Source organism: Mercenaria mercenaria, chromosome 1 (assembly GCF_021730395.1).
Source record: "Mercenaria mercenaria strain notata chromosome 1, MADL_Memer_1, whole genome shotgun sequence".
Lineage (NCBI taxonomy): Eukaryota > Metazoa > Mollusca > Bivalvia > Venerida > Veneridae > Mercenaria > Mercenaria mercenaria.
The window spans coordinates 18558027-18579328 of record NC_069361.1 but is presented as its reverse complement, the minus strand read 5'-3'; the positions used below and the strand labels follow the sequence as shown (position 1 = coordinate 18579328).

The 21302-nt window shown below is 37.3% G+C and overlaps 2 protein-coding genes across 8 annotated transcripts in view; one reads left to right on the top strand and one right to left on the bottom strand.

Moving 5' to 3' along the window:
• LOC123544851 (uncharacterized) overlaps positions 1-21302 on the top strand; it is a 107624-nt gene that overhangs the window by 26690 nt on the left and 59632 nt on the right. The gene's annotated exons all lie outside the window — the stretch shown is intronic.
• LOC123524176 (uncharacterized protein F54H12.2-like) lies at positions 5408-7612 on the bottom strand. Its single transcript, XM_045302175.2, has 2 exons — positions 7294-7612; positions 5408-5862 (listed from the first exon to the last, which is right to left on the bottom strand). Exons 1-2 carry the CDS (start codon positions 7610-7612, stop codon positions 5408-5410), a joined length of 774 nt encoding a protein of 257 aa, XP_045158110.1.

Here is a 21302-nt window from a genome sequence, read left to right as displayed (position 1 = left end):
GCCCATACTGTGTGTTCGGATGATTGATAAAGAATTAACGCCCGAGTCTGTATGTAAAAAATGTGGTACCCGTTGCGACAAATGTGACAACTCAGAGTTGCCTGCTAACGAAGATGAAGGGCCATGCCCCGGAACTTGTGGGTTTAGAGAAAGGTCACGTTTGAAGGAATCGATACTGCGGAAAAATTTGGCGAATGGTTGTTTTCTCATCAACATCAATATTGTTATAAAAGTTGTTGCCCACAATATGAAAGGCTACGACGGTTATTTCTTTTTAGAATATCTTATAGACCAATCCCTAAGACCAGATAAAATCATTTATAGTGGATCAAAAATTATGTATATGACGTTGGAGCAAGATTTGCATATTAAAGTGATTGACAGTCTCAATTTTTTACCCATGAAATTATCTGCGTTACCGAAAGCCTTTGGATTAGATGAATTGAAAGAGGGGTGATTCCCTCATTATTTAAATACAAAAGAAAACCAAAATTATATAGGACCCTACCCAGAGGCTAAATTTTACGGACATGATTTTATGAGTGAGAAAGAGAGATGTGATTTATTAGCATGATTAAGTGAGAAACAGAATGATGTGTTTGATTTTAGAAAAGAAATGTTGGAATATTGTAGAAGTGATGTTGATATTTTGAGACAAGCGTGTTTAAAATTTAGAGAATTACTTATGAGTGCTACAGAGTTTGAGATGAATGAGAAAGGGCAGGAAAAAGAAAAGTTAGTACGGGCCGTGCATCCATTCGATTCCATGACTATAGCTTCCGTCTGCATGAACATATTTAGAACCAAATTTTTAGAAGAAGAATGGAAAGTAAAATTAGAGGGTGAAAATGATTGGGTACCCGCATTAGTAGATGGAAAGCTGTATGTATTACACGAAAACGAATGGATCCATGAAACCAAACTGACCGGGGTGGAAGTGAACGAGAAAAAATTGTACGTGCTAAAATAGCAAAAATTCCTCCTAGTGGTTATAATGATCAATATATTAAGGTCTCTATAGAATGGTTAGAATGGTTGGCACATACTAAAAATATCAAAATTCAACACGCATTAAATATTGGCGAAAAATCTTCACCAGGTACACGATATAAATTAGATGGGTATTGTGAAGAAACAAACACAGCGTATGAGTATATGGGGTGCATCTACCACGATGCCGAGATTGTTTCACTGATAATCGCAAAAATACGTGTCATCCACTGACCAATCAATCTTTAGAAATATGTTTGTATTTGGGACCACTAATTCAGAAAACAAAAGAAACAAAATTCTGAGATGAAGCGTTTCATTGATAATTTAGATTTATTAGACAGATTAGATCATAGGGAAAGTTTCTTCGGGGGACGCACCAATGCCAGTAAACTCTACTACCAAGTTGATGAAATCGAGCAAGTCAAATATGTGGATTTCTCTAGTTTGTATTCTTGGGTCCAAAGTATTGCCAGTATCCTGTAGGTCACCCCGTCATAATAACGAAAGAATGTAATGTGTTAAAGGAGTACTTTGGTATTGCCAAAGTAAAAATAGTACCGCCAAGAGGTCTATACCATCCCGTCCTTCCTTATAGGTCAAATGGCAAGCTGAAATTCCCTTTATGTAGGACCTGCGCAGATACTGAAAACCAAAACCCCTGTAATTGTCCGGATGATGATAGAGCGTTAAATGGCACGTGGTGTACTCCAGAGATTCAGACCGCTTTAAGATTAGGTTATACAATTATGAAAATATATGAAGTATACCACTGGGAGGAAACCACTCAATATGATCTTAAAACCAGTGAAGGGGGACTGTTTGCCAATTACATAAACACATTTTTGAAGTTTAAGCAAGAGGCAAGCGGCACCCTTGACTGGATACAAAATAAACAAGACATGAAGAATTACATAACACAATATATGGAGAAAGAATGTGTTTCATTGGATCGGTCAAACATTAGGAAGAATCCGGGTTTGAGAGCTCTGACTAAACTATGTCTCAATAGCTTTTGGGGAAAGTTTGGTCAACGTCTCAATATGCGTCAGACAGAGTTCTTTCACGAAACGCAGGCAAACCAGTTCTTCCAATTGTTTTCCGATCCTATGAAACAACCACTCAATTTTCATATCCTTTCCAATGACATGTTACAAGTAGAATGGCGATTCAAACAAGACTGTCAACCTGAAGATAATAAAACAAACATCTATTTAGCTACTTTTACAACTTGTTGGGCCAGACTTTAACTTTACAGTGTGCTCGAAAAGCTTAATAGAAGGGTACTGTATTATGATACAGACAGTGTGATATATGTAAGTCGCCCTGGACAGTATGATCCTCCAGTAGGTGATTACTTGGGGGAACTTACGGATGAGCTAGACGATGGGGAGTACATTGTAGAGTTTGTGTCTGGTGACCCTAAAAATTGCGCTTACAAAACCAGTAAAAACAAAGAGACGTGTAAGGTTAGAGGTTTTACTATAAATTACAAGAATAATCAGTTGATCAATTTTGAAAATGTAAAACATATTGTTACCGATCCAAAAGGTTGCCCAAGCATTACAGTGACTAATCCGCATAAAATTTGTAGAGATAAGAGAAAAAGGAAAATAGTCAATCGAGAAGAAAACAAAAAATATGAAGAGATGTATACAACCTTAGAAAAATTGCAGATTCTGACACTGAACCATACGGATATTAAGTAAGATACAATGTATTGATGTTATTATGTGTTAAAATTAAATTTCTGTCATCTGCGTTACACTTTTTTGTAATCTACGTTACAATATTTGTAATCCGCGTCACAGTTTCTGTCATCTGTGTTATAGTTTTTGTCATCTGCATTTCTGTTTCTGTTATCTACGTTCCAGGTTTTGCACTTTAACATGTAATTTTCCGTAGGGTCTGTTTCAGTTTTTGTCATCTGTGTTACAGTTTCTGTCATCTGTGTTACTGTTTCTTTTATCTAAATTTTAAGTTTTGTCTACACTGTTTTTTTTTTGTCTATAATAATTCAAAGAATTGTATAACTTTGGTACTGTCTTATATCATGAATAAAAATATGTAAGAAGAAGCTGTCTTCTCGATTGTATTATTCCAATTTGTACGTAAGAATATGAATGCTACCGACTCTCACGAGCCTGAAAGGGAAACCTTTATACGTTTGCCTGATTCTAATGAAGACGAAAACAGGTCCGATAGTGATCGTTGGCATTTATTAGGAACTCGTGTTCCACAAGCAGAAATCATCTACTTTTGCCAAATGACCATTGTGTATGTGATTATCATTACCTCCATTGTCAACCTATCCCTTCAAAACGGCACTAGCGAATTGTGGATAAGTTTACTCAGCAGTTGTATCGCCTTGCCAAGTCTTAAACTAAAGAAATAATGAAATCATCCCTACCTTTCGAACCTTATTCAAGTATATGTGTAAGTGGTCAAACTGGGAGCGGAAAAACGTAATGGGTGTATAACTTTTTGATTCACTTGAAGGAAATATATTCGAGAGATCCACCTTCGCACGTATTATACTGTTACGGTATACACCGAGACTTGTTTGACGACATGGAAAGGTCCATTCCAAACTTTTATAGCAAACAAAGGCTGCCAACAGGTGAAGAAGTGGATGACATTACCCGTGACAAGAGGCACACGTTGATTATTATTGATGATCTCATGCACAAAGTAATGCAAAACAAAGACATGGTGTTGCTTTTCACGCAAGGTTGTCACCATAGGAAAGTATCTGTCATACTGATCACCCAGAACCTATACCCCGGAGGTAAGCACGCCAGAACGATTGCTTTGAATACATGGTATATGCTGCTTATGAAAAATTTGAGAGATATATCACAGGTGGGCATTCTAGGACGTCAACTCTACCCTGGTAAAACAAAGGGATTCATGAAAGCCTATCAAGATGCGTTAAGCACAAAACACGGTTATTTTTTGGTGGATATGAGCCCTCACGCCGAGGATAAATATCGTCTAAGAACCCATATTTTTCCAGGAGAAGACCCTATCGTTTACAAATTAACGTAAGAAGGAAGACGAAATCAACATAAGAGTAACCATGGTTGAACTAATCAAACAGCAACGTCATTTCTTAAACTTACTTGTGTACACTACAGCGTCGCAAAGGAAAGCACTGTTGAGTACAATTACTAGAAATCAACTGAAAGCACTCACTCAGATTGTCTACAATATTCTCAGATTTAAAATACGTCTGACACCTTCTGAAAAAGCTCGTCTTAAACGTCAAAGCCGGTTCATTCATCTTTTGGGAAGCAGACAAATTGGATTCAAACAAAAGAAAGAAGCCATTCAACATAAACTACGAACGGTCAAATATTTTGGTAAAAATTGCTTCCGTCTATTTGGAACCTGTGTTACAATAATGGAGAAATTTATTCTGGTTCCCTACGAAAAATATCAGCGTATGCAGCAGTTCAAGTATACAGGATCTGGAGAAACAAAGGATGATGAGCCCATACCTCCAAAAGTGGGCAGAGCCTCATTAACCCCACCGGGGGAACGTGTGATTAAGAAAAAGAAAAACAATAGAAAGACTCATAAAGCAAATATAGACTGGATCTCGTTTTAAAACAAAGACAATATTTTGTTTTTGATTTCTATTCTATTGCTATATACATATACATACAAAATAAACGAATATAAATAAATATTTTCTAGAGTTTGTTCTTGTTTACAATTCTGTCAATATAGATATCACTCCAGTTTCTATCATACACATTAAAAGGTTTGACAAGATCCTCCATGTTCAATCCTGTACACCTAGTCATGACGTAATACACGCAATAAAGTCCACAGGTGTCCGATTTAGAGCCTTGAATAGGATCACGAATCATCCAGTATTTGTGTGTTAATATGGTTTCAAAACCGACATCGTAGTCGTAAGGCATTTTTCCTAGTGAATCAAAGAATTCATAAGGTCCTTGTATCGGAAAGTACAAAGTGACCCAGTGCTTTCCTGGTCCATCACTCGTATCCGTGTTAGAAATGACAAACTGTCCTTTTTGAACCTTAATTTAATCAACGGCGCATACAGTTACTGGATATTTACTGAGTAAACGTTCAAGTTCTAAATTATTCATTTGAAATAGACTCCCCTGGCACTGTTGATACTGAGTATTTCTGGGAAGGTGGCGTACATAATCAGGGTCACACTCTCTGGTAGAGCCTCAGGAAACTTGAGTTCTAGCCTACAATGTCCTTTCCTTTTAGTGTTTTGCGAGTAGCAGGGATCTACATCAAGAGCGTACAGACAACATCCCTTCTTATAATCTTGGTTTGAAATGTTAATGTCACTTCTAATCAGAGTCAATGTTCTGTAACATTCCGTGTATTGATCCGCTGAATAATTTGGTTGCATCGATTGTTAAGGTACAGATTATCCATCGACGTAAAGGCCTATGGAACTACAGTTATAATGCTTTAAGTTGAACGGATTCTGTGTGTAATCGCCATTAAATGCCGCACTAGGAACGAGACCTACTATCAGTTTACTTGGTACAAGTCCTTGAAATATATCATCTGCGCTGTAACTAAACTGGCCGGAAGCAATGGACGTTGTCTTGATGTCTGTACGTAGGTAAGGGTAACTGGCTGGCGTGTCTTGAATAAGTCTGTCATGTGCTACTAATACACAGCTACTCAATCGTTGAATACAAAGTCTGAAATGCGCATCCACTATTTTTACGCGAAAGTCAGGAGACAGGGCATCAGTGATCAGTGTAAAGGTGTCACGGTGTAGTTTAATGCCTACACTGACTCCATTGATGAGTAACTTGGGTTGTTGAAACAAATCAATATGTAATGGTCCTTCCATTTCCACAATTTTACTACCTTTAAATAGCGCACATCTGTTTTACCGTCATTGTTGCCAACGTTTCCGGTATCTTTATAATAAAGTTGACTTGTTAACAGATTTTCCTGTATTCCTCTATTTGACTGTAAAATCGTGTCTATGTAAGCTTTATAGGGATAATTGAATAGTGTCAAAAAGATGGGGAGCTCTCAACAATACAGGTATAAGTGAGTGATGGCGTCTTAACAGTGTTTTCTTCCTAGTTAATGACACCTTTCCAGAAGCCAGAGACCGTAGCAAAAGTCCTTTCCTTTCAAATAGATGGACATATCTTCTTGCTGGATTAATCGTTCCATTGACCACTCTATTGCCACTTGACTATACCTGCATTTGATCGATGTCATATTGATATCATGTGTTTTCTGACTGCTATAGTAGCATCTTTCAGATGGAGAAGATAGTTAGTTTAAGGTACACTTGAGACTGATCATGTTGTTATGGGTTTGTACTCTCACTCCTCTTACGAGTGTAGAGCTCCAGTTCAATCAAGACCGATAGACTACATCATCTAGTTGATGTGATCTTGATACCAGTAATGACACTTTACTACTGTGGAAACAACAAAGTTTACACATCATTTTAAAATTCACAGCTGAAAATAGCTCAGTTCATACACGATCTGTCTTTCTTTTATCAACTGATTTAAGTCTAGGGCGGTACTTAAGGTGTGACTGGCTGACACGGTTATGCATTTGATATCTTTCAGACACACTGAATACCATAAACATTGTTTACGTCTGGCATAACGTCGTAGTCTTTGGTGGCCCTCCTGAATACTGGTCGCTTTTCCATTACAGTTGATAACGCCGTTGGAGAAGACTAAGCAATTTCCTCCTATGGCCTTATGTTGCCAGATCAGTCCAGGGAATTTTCTAGGATCGTAACGAGCGTTTGATATACGATAACACAAGCTCCTCAAGTCAATAGCACAGTCCCAAATTGCACTGTACACAACGTTGGTGATAATCATGGTGTTGACCTCCAATCGCCGGCTATAAATGAAGATAAATAGACCTTATCTGTCATTAGTACAATCGTCACTGGTCTAGGAGTACTGCGTACACGTCTTTTTCGGGAATCCACATCGTATTCGTGCCAGTGTAACCACCTTACAAGGACTTGTTTGCTTGTTTCGAACTCTTTTCTTTAGTATTTTTCAACAGTACTCTGTGGTTTCTTCCGTTGACCGCTTGTATTTCCTGTTCATAAAATGTCCCGTCTACCTGATCGTTATTAATCCCAGTCAGCAGAGTATACACAGGTACGCTATCCTTTGAAACGCGTTTAAATCTAAATATTTCACCGTCCAGTTTTGTGAGATTCCCTATCGAACACACTTTTCACGCGAGATACGCGCACCGTTTGACCTATTTTGAACTTGTACTTTTTCTTGATTAGTTTTGTTTTACCCCCTTTGGTCCTAAGTAAATACTGCTGAAGCCTACTCTCTCCTTCATTCTCTTTCATTAAGTCTATGGGTCTTCTTCCTAGACTCCTATTAATTGTGCGGTTATATCCTTGAACTATATTTTTGAGAACATTAATGTATCGTTGTGTTCTCTTTTTTAACATGTTCCTGAATAGTCTTTTCTTCAGATTTTTGATTATTGCTTTAGCGTAGTTAGCCTTTGTCCCAGTGTTAATTGCGTAGAAATGATGAATTCCCTCATGTTGGAGATATTTATTCACCTCCTTACTTCTAAACTCCATACCCCTATACGTTCTCATTGTATTTGGTTTTCGTGGGCCAGAGAGTATTTGCTTTAATGCGCTTACTACATCAATCCCATTTTAGCTCACCTGTCACAAAGTGACAAGGTGAGCTTTTGTGATCACGCGGCGTTCGTCGTCCGTCGTCCGTCCGTGCGTCCGTAAACTTTTGCTTGTGACCACTCTAGAGGTCACATTTTTTTGTGGGATCTTTATGAAAATTGGTCAGAATGTTCATCTTGATGATATCTAGGTCAGTTTCGAAACTGGGTCAAGTGCCTCAGAAACTAGGTCAGTAGGTCTAAAAATAGAAAAAACCTTGCGACCTCTCTAGAGGCCATATATTTCAAAAGATCTTCATGAAAATTGGTCAGAACGTTCACCTTGATAATATTTAGGTTAAATTTGAAACTGGGTCACATGCCTTTAAAAACTAGGTCAGTAGGTCAAATAATACAAAAACCTTGTGACCTCTCTAGAGGCCATATTTTTCATGAGATCTGTATGAAAGTTAATCTGAATCATGGTAATATCTAGGTCAAGTTAGAAAGTGGGTCATGTGCCGTTAAAAGCTAGGTCAGTAGGTCAAATAATAGAAAAACCTTGTGACCTCTCTAAAGGCCATATTTTTTGTGGGATCTGTATGAAAGTTGGTCTGAATGTTCATCTTGATGATATCTAGGTCAAGTTTGAAACAAGGTTATGTGCGGTCAAAAACTAGGTCAGTAGGTCTAAAAATAGAAAAACATTGTGACCTCTCATGAGGCCAAACTTGTGAATGGATCTCCATAAAAATTCGTCAGAATGTTCACCTTGCTGATATCTAGGTCAAATTTGAAAGTGGGTCACGTGCCTTCAAAAACTAGGTCAGTAGGTTAAATAATAGAGAAACCTTGTGACCTCTCTAGAGGCCATATTTTTCATGGGATCTGTATGAAAATCGGTGTGAATGTTTATCTTGATGATATCTAGGTCAAGTTCGAAAGTGAGTTACGTGTCGTCAAAAACTAGGTCAGTAGGTCAAATAATAGAAAAACCTTGTGACCTCTCTAAAGGCCAAATTTTTTGTGAGATCTGTATGAAATTTGGTCTAAATGTTTATCTTGATGATATCTAGGTCAAGTTCGAAACAGGGTTATGTGCGGTCAAAAACTAGGTCAGTAGGTCTAAAAATAGAAAAACCTTGTGAACTCTCTAGAGGCCAAACTTGTGAATGGATCTCCAAACAAATTGGTCAGAATATTCAACTTGATGATATCTAGGTCAAGTTCGAAACTGGGTCACGTGTCGTAAAAAACTAGGTCAGTAGGTTAAATAATAGTAAAACTTGTGACCACTCTAGAAGCCATATTTTTCATGGGATATATCTGAAAATTGGTCTGAATGTTCATCTTGATGATATCTAGATTAAGTTCGAAAGTGGGTCAGGTGCCTCAAAAACTAGGTCAGTAGGTCAAATAATAGAAAAACCTTGTGACCTCTCTAAAGGCCATATTTTTCATGGGATCTGTATGAAAGTTGGTCTGAATGTTCTTCTTGATGATATCTAGGTCAAATTTGAAACAGGGTTATATGCGATCGAAAACTAGGTCAGTAGGTCTAAAAATAGAAAAACCTTGTGACCTCTCTAGAGGCCATACTTGTGAATGGATCTCCATAAAAATTGGTAAGGATTTTTATCTTGATGATATCTAGGTCAAGTTCGAAAGTGGGTCACGTGCCATCAAAAAGTAGGTCAGTAGGTCAAATAATGTAAAAACGTTGTGACCTCTCTAGAGGCCATAGTTTTCATGGGATCTATTTGAATGTTGGTCTAAATGTTTATCTTGATGATATATAGGTCAAGTTTGAAAGTGGGTCAACTGCGATCAAAAACTAGGTCAGTAGGTCTTAAAATAGAAAAACCTTGTGACCTCTCTAGAGGCCAATTCCTTGAATGGATCTTCATGAAAATTAGTCAGAATGTTCACCTTGATGATATCTAGGCCAAGTTCGAAACTGGGTCACGTGTCGTAAAAAACTAGGTCAGTAGGTCAAATAATATAAAACCTTGGGACCTCTTTAGAGGCCATACTTTTCATGGGATCTGTATGAATGTTGGTTTGAATGTTCATCTTGATGATATCTAGATCAAGGTTGAAACTGGGTCAACTGCGGTCAAAAACTAGATCAGTAGGTCTAAAATTATTAAAATCTTTTGACCTCTCTAGAGGCCATACTTTTCAATGAATCTTCATGAAAATTGACCTGAATGTTCACCTTGATGGTATCTAGGTCAGTTTCGAATTTGGGTCATGTGCGGTCATAAACTAGGCCAGTAAGTATAAAAATAGAAAAACCTTGTGACCTCTCTAGAGGCCATATTTTTCATGAGATCTTCATGAAAGTTAGTGAGAATGTTCATCTTGATGATATCTAGGTAAAGTTCAAAACAGAGTTACGTACCTTCGAAAACAAGGTCAATAGGTCAAATAATAGAAAAACCTTGTGACCTCTCTAGAGTCCATATTTTTCAATGGATCTTCATGAAAATTGGTTAGAATTTTTATCTTGATAATATCTAGGTAAAGTTCAAAACTGGGTCACATGAGCTCAAAAACTAGGTCACTATGTCAAATAATAGAAAAAACGACGTCATACTCAAAACTGGGTCATGTGGGAACAGGTGAGCGATTCAGGACCATCATGGTCCTCTTGTTTACTTTTAATCAGGTGACAATAAGCAAAACGAGAGAAAATGTCTATGGACACCAACACGTATTTGTAGCCTTCATTTCGTTTGGCTAAGTCAACCATGTCCATTAGATCCATATCGCCTTGGCTGTCTATCCCTTGGACAATTACACGAGATCGAGGAAATTTTCGTCTGGCCCCTCTAGTCGGGGAATAAGACTGTTGACTTTGAAGCCATTTCCTTATTCTATGTCTTCCAATTTTATATTTTACCTCGGACTTGATATATTAGTACACTTTTCAACACCCGAAAAACTAGCGGGTTGTTCGGGGTCAAAATACAGAGAAGATAAATACTACTTCCAATTGGACATCTTTTATTATTGATATCATATAACAAGTTTATTCATACAAAGTTACAACAAATGTATAGCATATTCTTATAAAGTTGTTATTAATATATTATAATACAGCAGAATACAGACTAGATGTTGTTCTAGATTTTTCTAAATTACATTTCCAAAATATCGAGTAAATGTTCTGCAGCTTCACAATATTCTTGTCTAAACTGATACTGTCTAATCCAGCCATTTATCATTGTCACAGTCATATATACAAATGCAAACATATCTGTTTTTAGCTCACCTGTCACAAAGTGACAAGGTGAGCTTTTGTGATCGCGCGGTGTCCGTCGTCCGTCGTCCGTGCGTACGTGCGTCCGTGCGTGCGTCCATAAACTTTTCCTTGTGACATCTCTAGAGGTCACATTTTTCATGGGATCTTTATGAAAATGGGTCACAATGTTCATCTTGGTAAATTCTAGGTCAAGTTCGAAACTGGGTCACGTGCCATCAAAAACTAGGTCAGTAGGTCTAAAAATAGAAAAACATTGTGACCTCTCTAGAAGCCAAAATTTTCAATGGATCTTCATGAAAATTGGTCAGAATGTTCACCTTGATGATATCTAGGTCAAGTTTGAAACTGGGTCACGTGCCTTCAAAAACTAGGTCAGTAGGTCAAATAATAGAAAAACTTTGTGACCTGTCTAGAGGCCAAATATTTCACAAGATCTTCATGAAAGTTGGTCAGAATGTTCAACTTCATGATATCTAGATCAAGTTCGAAACTGGGGCACGTGCATTCAAAAACTAGGTCAATAGGTCAAATAATAGAAAAACCTTGTGACCTCTCTAAAGGCCACATTTTCCATGGGATCTGTATGAAAGTTGGTCTGAATGTTCATCTTGATAATATCTAGCTCAGATTCGAAACTGGGTCACGTGCGGTCAAAAACTAGGTCAGTAGGTTTAAAAATAGAAAAACATTGTGACCTTTCTAAAGGCCATATATTTCATAAGATCTTCATGAAAATTGGTCAGAACGTTTACCTTGATGATATCTAAGTCAAGTTCGAAACTGGGTCACGTGCCATCAAAAACTAGGTCAGTAGGTCAAATAATATAAAAACCTTGTGACCTCTCTAAAGGCCATATTTTTCATGGGATCTATATGAAAGTTGGTTTGAATGTTCAACTTGACGATATCTACATCAAGTTCGAAACTGGGTCACGTGCGGTCAAAAACTAGGTCAGTAGGTCTAAAAAAAGAAAAACCTTGTGACCTCTCTAGAGGCCATATATTTCATGAAATCTTCATGAAAATTGGTCAGAACGTTCATCTTGATGATATCTTGGTTAAGTTCGAAAGTGGATCACGTGCATTAAAAAACTAGGTCAGTAGGTCAAATAATAGAAAAACCTTGTGACCTCTCTAGAGGCCTTATATTTCAATGGATCTTCATGAAAATTGGTTAGAATGTTCACCTTGATGATATCTAGGTCAAGTTTGAAACTGGGTGACGTGCCTTTAAAAACTAGGTCAGTAGGTCTAAAAATAGAAAAACCTTGTGACCTCTCTAGAGGCCATATATTTCACAAGATCTTCATGAAAGTTGGTCAGAACGTTTAACTTGATGATATCTAGGTCAAGTTCGAAACTGGGTCACGTGCATTAAAAAACTAGGTCAATAGGTCAAATAATAGAAAAACCTTGTGACCTCTCTAAAGGCCATATTTTTCATGAGATCTGTATGAAAGTTGGTTTGAATGTTTATCTTGATAATATCTACATCAAGTTCGAAACTGGGTCACGTGCGGTGAAAAACTAGGTCAGTAGGTCTAAAAATAGAAAAACACTGTGACCTCTCTAGAGGCCATATATTTCATGAAATCTTCATGAAAATTGGTCAGAACGTTCACCTTGGTGATATCTAGGTCAAGTTCAAAAGTGGGTCACGTGCGGTTAAAAACTAGGTCAGTAGGTCAAATAATAGAAAAACCTTGTGACCTCTCTAAAGGCCATATTTTTCATGGGATCTGTATGAAAGTTGGTCTGAATGTTCATCTTGATAATATTTAGGTCAAGTTCGAAACTGGGTCATGTGCGGTCAAAAACTAGGTCAGTAGGTCTAAAAACAGAAAAACCTTGTGACCTTTCTAGAGGCCATATATTTCACAAGATCTTCATGAAAATTGGTCAGAACGTTCACCTTGATGATATCTAGGTCAGTAGGTCAAATAATAGAAAAACCTTGTGACCTCTCTAAAGGCCATATTTTTCAATGGATCTTCATGAAAATTGGTCAGAATTTTTATCTTGATAATATCTAGGTCAAGTTCAAAACTGGGTCACATGAGCTCAAAAACTAGGTCACTATTTCAAATAATAGAAAAAACGACGTCATACTCAAAACTGGGTCAGGTGGGAAGAGGTGAGCGATTCAAGACCATCATGGTCCTCTTGTTTAAGTTTGTTGCGTTATTTGTACTGCATCTATTATTGACAAATAAATTTGCCCCTGCAGTAGTTAAACTGAATGCTCCAAACCCACCAGATGGTCTCGTTGCTGTTATTGTTCCAAAGCCACTATACTGTATTTGTTTAGGGGCTCCCACTATTCTTATATATTCGCAGTTTGGAGACCATTTAAAGTGTTCCCTCAATGCGCAGTCCGCTCTTTCCCAAGCGCTCAACTTCACTTGACATCGAAAAAATTCACACATGTCAGATTTCCCGCTGTAAAACAGTCCGGCACTTGCCAGCTCATACTTATTTGGAAGCATTTATTTCGGGTATGTTTCAAACGTCTTCAGTCTGTTTTCATAATATTCCATATTTTTGTTGAGGGGTGTGCAGTCGATGGCATTCATTTTGTTAATGATACAGCTCTGTAGTACATTTGTTTATATACATTCAAACCGATTTCTGATTGGTATATATTTTTAGAACTTTTGTCTCATTGGTTGCTATCTTTAGACATCGTACATAATTTTTATTTTTAGAATATGACCTCAGTAGTTCCCACAATCATTTGGATTACATTCTGTGCACTGAAGCGCCCCTAACTGATTCATATGATAAATTTGTAGATAACAGGGTACCACTGCGTCTAATTCAGGAAGCATCCTTCCTATCTGTGACATAACTTCTTTCAGCAGACATACTCTTTTGGTCGCAAACATATGCCTTTCTTTGTCGGCACCACTTCATTTTCGGGCTTCCAATACTGTCTTATGTCCACGCATACACTGTTTTCTGTATTGTTACAATAAACATTACCTCCAAGGTGACTCCAATAGGACTGCTTATCCTGTAACGCCTTATCCGCATAGGTTAGTTTGTCTACAATGTAATGTTACAATAAACATTACCACCAAGGTGACTCCAATAGGACTGCTTATCTTGTAACGCCTTATCCGCATAGGTTAGTTGGTCTACAAAAACTCTTTCATCGCATTAAAGTTAAACTGATACCTTTCTTTGTTGGTTTGTCGCCTTGCCACTCCCTAATGTCAGCTCTCATTTCTCCTTTCCACTCGTTCCCCTTCACATAACGATCATTTCCCAAAGCGAAATAACATCTGGAAGTTGCCATGTTTCTTGGTTGAGTATCAAAACTCTAATGATGAGAAGAAATATTACAGCGTATTATATACAATGAGCTCGCATTTGATTGGTTCATAAATACGAGTATTTGATTGGTTGTCTATTTATAGGTATTCCGTTCAACCATTGGTGGATATCTTTAGAAACAGATGTCATATCTATTTATAAAATGACAAGTTCAAACATATCCTGGCAATAAAATCAGGCAATGGGATAGGCCGTAATGACAAAATGTACCTCCTTTGTTTTGGTGTACACAACTTTTATCTTGTGACTTGGCTGATCCGTGTATCCCTGAATTCCAATATCATAATTAAACCGTTTTGTAAGTTCAAAACGTTCGCCACACAATGTCACTTCATCAGGTCTATCCAAACATTTCTGAATAGATTCATTCATTATGTTCCTGTTAAAATACACAGAAGCATCGAGATTGCTAGCATCTAAGTGCTTTTCCACAGCGTGAGAAGAGCCCGCCCGCTTAGCTCAGTAGGTAAGAGCGTTGGTCTACGGATCTCGGGGTCGCGAGTTCGATCCTCGGGCGGGGCGTATGTTCTCCGTGACTATTTGATAAACGACATTGTGTCTGAAATCATTAGTCCTCCACCTCTGATTCATGTGGGGAAGTTGGCAGTTACTTGCGGAGAACAGGTTTGTACTGGTACAGAATCCAGGAATACTGGTTAGGTTAACTGCCCGCCGTTACATGACTGAAATACTGTTGAAAAACGGCGTTAAACCCCAAACAAACAAACAAAACAGCGTGAGAAGACAGTACAGTTTTCATCTTGTAGAGCAAACATCTGTTTAATTCCCCACAGACCCATATCGGCGATGAAGTAGATTGAATACCCAATCAGAATTAGACATTCATGTTATGTTTTGATAAACCAATCAGAAAGGAGCATTTTATTCAGTCAGTATATCTCCCTTCCCGTACTCAATACACGGATTAACTTGGACAGATCAACAGGCCCTTGTTAATGCATCCGTCCATAAGTAAATAGACGCTAGACCTTGTGGCGACATTAAAGGGATTAACTTGGACAGTTGAATAGGCTGTTGTTAACGCATCCGCTCTTAAATAAATACACGCCAGACATTGTGGCGACTTTAAAGGGATTAACTTTGACATGTTTACATTTTTATTGTACGGTCATCCGGCCTTAAATCAAAACACGCTAGACATTCTGACCGTGATCACGTTTGATGCACTCATGATCTGCCCTAGATATAGCATATGAAGTCATTGTGAAAACTAGGTCCGAGCATGCGCATTTAAGAATAATACACGTATGATTGAAGTCATTTTGTCAGTGGACGCTAAGGAGGAAACATCGTAAGCAAAAAGCAGTCTTTTATTTTCAGTTATAATGTATTTATTTTAAAGAATGTTTTATGTTTTAGTTTAAATGGAATAAATATTTCGTTTCAAATAATTATTTGTTTGTTATTTAGGTATCAAAATAGTTCATTTTTATATGAAATGTATAAATTCAATTAGTTTATGGATAAATCTTTATGATATTTAAAGTTAATTCATATATAGTTCTTTTTAATTTCTCTGTAATTTAATTAGACATGTTATACTTTTTTGTTTTAAAGTAGTTTTTTCTTTTTTCACTAATGTTGTTAAACTATTATTTATTCGTTCTTTATTTACTAATACTGTTCGTTTTATTATCAAATGTATTTATTCATTAAGGTCATGGATACATCTAAATTCTAAAAATAAAATTCAAAATGGTCACCGCGCATGTGCAGTGAATTAATTTTTTATATGCAAATGAGATACTATAAATAGTAACTAGGTCATCCAAGATGGCGCCCGTTTGTTTACAAGTAAACCGACGCCTATACTACTATAACAAGTTGCGCATTTGCGTCTAAGTTGAAAAGATGAGCTAGTCTGATCGCAATGTATCCGTATTCCATCGTCGTCGTCGTCGTCCAACATGAAAAATCTAAACTGGATCAGCTGGGATCAAAATATAGGTCAGTAGGTAAATCATTGTGAAAACTGTGGAAAACGTAATAGCTTGCGTCTTCATACCTTTGATGTTTTTATACGCCCGAGGGGACGATTTTTGGGATACACATGTGTTCATCTGGCCGTCTGTCTGTCTGTCTGTCTGTCTGTTCGTCAGCAATTTCTTGTCGACACCGCTCTGTAACATGTGAACCCCTTAAAGGATTTTAAACAAACTTGAAAAATGTTCTCCACATCAAGACGACGTGCAGAGTGACTTATCAGATGGCTCGCTTTAAGGTCAAGGTCACACTTAGGTGTCAAGGTCATATGACTTTGTTTCCTGTCCGCTATCTAACTCTTGATCTGTTTGAAAGAATTTTAAAGAATGGTAACAGAGATATTTGACTTTATCAAAACCTTTAGCCAACGGCGACGCCGACGCCGGAGCGAGTGCAATAGCTCTTCTTTTTCTTCGAAAAGTCGAGCTAAAAACAGGCACATCCGAATTTATATCACCTACCGCATAGTGATGATATAACAAACCAAACCATACTGCCGTTATAAACTTAAATATAAATTTCCTACCGCGCATAATATAATCAAATTATGTTGAGACGGTCCCCTTGAAAACTCTATCGTCTTAGGTGTCCACAGTCCACGTAGACTTAATTCGCAAATGTCTGTATCCTGTTAGTGGTTGCAGATTTCCGGTAGGTAATTGATATTTCCGTAAGAACTACTTGTGTCTCACTTATCACAGCTCTGTTTTTGTATGGTCAAGAGAGGCTTTAATATTATTCACAGTCAAACAATCCACTCAATCCAGATGATATTTTCAAGTTGGTTAACTTGTTTCGTTCGGATAGGCGATGCTTTCATATTGGGGTGGTACAGTTAAAAAACCTTACAATTCAAACGCCGTTGCCTCTCTTTTTGGATTTACTATCTCCATATTTAAAATCGATATATGTACACAAGTTTACTTGGGAATGGAGAGGTCCCCTAATTAGACAGGGACGTTCCTCGTGCAATAAGTATTATGTTATGTATAATTTACAATAAATTACATTTGCAAGAGTAAGTTTATTTAATTAATAAATATGTATTAGAACAAGAGTTGTTCTTGACATTTTTTTACTATGGTAATTCAATTATGTTTTTAAGTTCGATAGAAATTCTGTGTAATTTTTGTGCCCCAATATGAGTGGTGGTGGGGGTGGGAGTTTTGGGTGGGGGGCGCGTGGCGGGGCAAAAGATTTGGTCTTGTCCGTGCATCCTTCCGTCCTAAAAAGTTTGTGACGTACCTACCTCAAAAAGTATTTGATATAAATTAAAAACACCTTGCATTGTCATGATATGAACTTACACACCTCCAATTTTTCGTCTGGCTCCGCCCCTATTTCCAGAGTTATGACCCTGAAATAGTCGAAAACGCACATTTTCACCTTGTGACGCACCTAGCTCAAAATGTATTTGATATAAATTGAAGAAATTTTGCATGAGTCTTAATCATGATATGAGCCTGCGCACCTTTCATTTGTTTGTTTGTTTGGCTCCATCCCCTATTTCCAGAGTTATGGCCCCTGAAATAGTCGAAAGTGCACATTTTCACATTGTGACACACCTAGCTCAAAATGTGTTTGATATAAATTGATGAAAATGGCATGAGTCTTAATCATGACATGAGCTTGCGCACCTCCAATTTTGTGTTTGGCTTCGACCCCTATTTCCAGAGTTATGGCCCTGAAATAGTCGAAAATGCACATTTTCACTTTGTGACGCGCCTAGCTCAAAACATATATGATATAAATTGATAAAATTTTGCATGAGTCTTAATCACGATATGAATTTAGGCACCTCCTATTATTTGTCTGGCGCCGCCCCCTATTTCTAGTGTTATGGCCATGAAATGGTCGAAAATGCTCATCATGATTGACTACCATCTATTTTTCTTTTGGTCCCACTCCCTATTTCAAGAGTTCTGGCCCCTGAAATAGTAAAATATGCACATTTTCACCTTGTTACACGCCTAGCTCCAAATGTATTTCATATAAATAGATGAAACCTTGCATGAGTCTTTATCTTGATATACTATACACTAGTGCGCTATTACCTTTTGTCCGGCTCCGTCCTCTATTTCTAAAGTTATGCCCCTGAAATAGTAAATATTGCACATTTCACCTTGTGACGCGGCTAGCTTAAGAAGTGTTTTATATAAGTTGATGAAACCTTGCATGAGTCTTTATCATGATATGAACTACCCCCTGTTTTGAGCGTTATGGCTTCTGAAATAGTCAAAAATGTACATTTTCCCAAGGTGCTAGTGTAAAGTAATTTGCTATGACGGGCGTATATTGTGACATTCTGGCATTATTGGTTATGATGGTATGCTCCAATTACTTTTGACACTCTTATCTCGTGCCTACAACATCTTATTTCGAGCTCATGACATCTATCTCGAGCGCTTGACATCTTATCTTGTGCGCACGACATCTTATCTCTTGCCTTTAATAATGCACGAAGGGACACATGGGGTATCCTCTATAATCAAAAGCTGGAAAAAAACGCCATATGACCATGTGTCGGTGTGATTTTATACCCGGCAAAATAAATAAATATTTTGAATTCAACTGCGATCTATGATGGCTTATTTGTATCATTTCGTTCTGTCGCAGTGACAAATTTCATTTAAACGCTCCTCCAAACGATACCCCGGCAAACATGGTCCGCCGAAACTCACCTGCCAAAAGTCGCTCTGCTGAACGTCGTTATTGCGTCTTGACATACGTCGCCCCGCCGAATGTCGACCCGTTAAATGTCACCCGCCGGATGTCGTCCCGTCGAACGTCGTCTTTTTGACTTCAGGGATGGCATAGTATTAATTAAATTTAAGATAAAATGTTAGTAAGATTTAATAGTTATTATATATTTGTTAATCACTAATGAACTGTTACCAGAGAAAATTGCTCATTCATCTTATTTCGTCATGGCGCGCATGCTGTCAACAACAAATTCGTGTTGGCGCCCACGGCAACATGAAATGAAATGTTCCGTTCTGTTGCGTTTGCCTGCACGCCTTTAAAAACATGTCCCTAGGTTATTTGTCAGATATCTACTTCAATATTTTCTCTATCAATTTCAGCTATGTTCGCTATGTTCGCTTTTAAGTTATAGGCAGGGTAAATGAATAACCAATCAGAGATTTGTGTTCAAACATGAGAAGAAAGAACAGAAACAATCAATGAATAAAATTTCATGACAAGTCAAATTTATTGATTACTAAGTTTCTTAAATTATTTACTGATTTTTGGCATAATTGATACAAATAATTAAATAATTTCCAACCTTAACATGAAATAGTCTTTAAAATTTTATTTCCGAGAAATTTCTCGCGAAAAGTACTAAAACTATAATAAAATTAACACATCTGTCATAACTTATTTCCGACGGACAACAGTTCCTCGCTTTTGTTTATCACAAAGGGAAAACAGAAAGTAGCCGCTTCATCTGTCCGAGTCTTTCTCAGCAAACATTGGTTGGAATGTAGCAAAACTTCATAGGAAGTTTCACTGACGTGTACCGGTCGGATGATTTTTCACGGAGTTATTGCCCTTTGATTTGTCAACAGTAGTATACGTTTGTACAGTATTCCTCAGCAACCACTGCGTAGAATTTAAAGAAACCTTATAGGAAGCTTTTGTATCAAGAAAAGATGCACATATTATATTTATATTTCGGTCGCACCTAGTTATTGCCCTTTTGTTATTCAATAATGGTATATTGTTGTTTAGTTTTTGTCCAGAGTATTTCTCAGCAATCACTGGTTGGAATTTAGCCATACTTCATAGGAAAGTTCATCACCAAGAGGAGATGCGCATATTGCCTTCGCTTTCAGTTGGATGAAATTTCATCGAGTTATTGCCCTTTGACTATTCAACGGTAGTACACTACTGTGCAGTTCTTGATTTTTATCACCCGACGAAGACAGAGGGATATAGTTTTTGCGGCGTTCGTCCTTCTGTCTGTTCGTCATACCGTCCGTCTTTCCATCCGTACGTTCGGAGCTATTTCTAGGAAGTAGTTTACACTATTTCAATAAAACTTCATATATATGTTCACTATTATAGGGAAATGCGGCCTGACAAGTTTCAGTCAGATTGTCCAGGTAGCACTAGAGTAATGGCCCTTAGTAGTTTCTAGTGTTAACTATATGGGGTACATTAAATATGGCAATGTATGCTTCATAACTTGTGACATATTTGACCTGGAACTATGACACTTAAATTAAATTTAGATCAGCATAATGTGGTGATGAACACACAATTATGTCAGCATCACTTAGGTAACTTCAGAGTTATTGCCCTTTTCTAAAAAAAAATCCACTTATTTGTACATTACAAACTAACTAGTTGGAAGAATTCAATTAAACTTCTTTTATTTTTTCAATAAACGTTTAGTATCAACATATGAAGTTCTGTACCCACACCTTGTAACCCAACCGCCCTGGTCACACCCCTCCCTACCTTCACCCCCACCACTTCACCACTCCATATTTTACTCATTTTTTCTCTTTTTTTAAAAAAAATCTTAAATCTTCCATGAATAGTTATCTACATGTGAAAATTTAAACCCCCATCCTCCGTCACCATACACCTTCCAGATTTTTTAAGTTCAAATGTAATGAAATTATTTGCTTCTAAGTAACATCCTTTTTGTTGGATTTATTTATTTGTCATTCCTCAACACTAACCCATTCAGCGGGGGATACCGATTCATCGAAACTACTTGTTCACCTAGTTATTTTCTTTTGATTTTTTTTTACATTAGTTAAAAATAGCAAAGTTTTTTTTCCAGAGTATTTCTCAACAATCACTCTTTGAAATTAAGCCAATTTTCATAGAAAGCTTTACTATTAAGGGAAGATGTAGATGCCTTCGTGTTTTGGTCGGATGATTTTTCACTAAGTTATTGTCCTTATATTATTCAAAATTAGTATACTATTGTACCATTTCTTCTCCGGAGTATTCATTAACCACTTGCTATAATTCATTTAAACTTAATGAGAAGCTTTACCTCAAGAGAAGATGCGCATGTTGTCTTCATGTTCTGGTCGGAAGA

Bases quoted from the DNA above. Each gene is read 5' to 3' on its own strand.
- LOC123524176 (XM_045302175.2), bottom strand. From the start codon at position 7,612: ATGAGAACGTATAGGGGTATGGAGTTTAGAAGTAAGGAGGTGAATAAA. The intron at 5,863-7,293 runs GTAAAACAAAAC...CGCTATTTAAAG, and splicing joins TTTACTTAGGACCAAAGGGG to GTAGTAAAATTGTGGAAATG.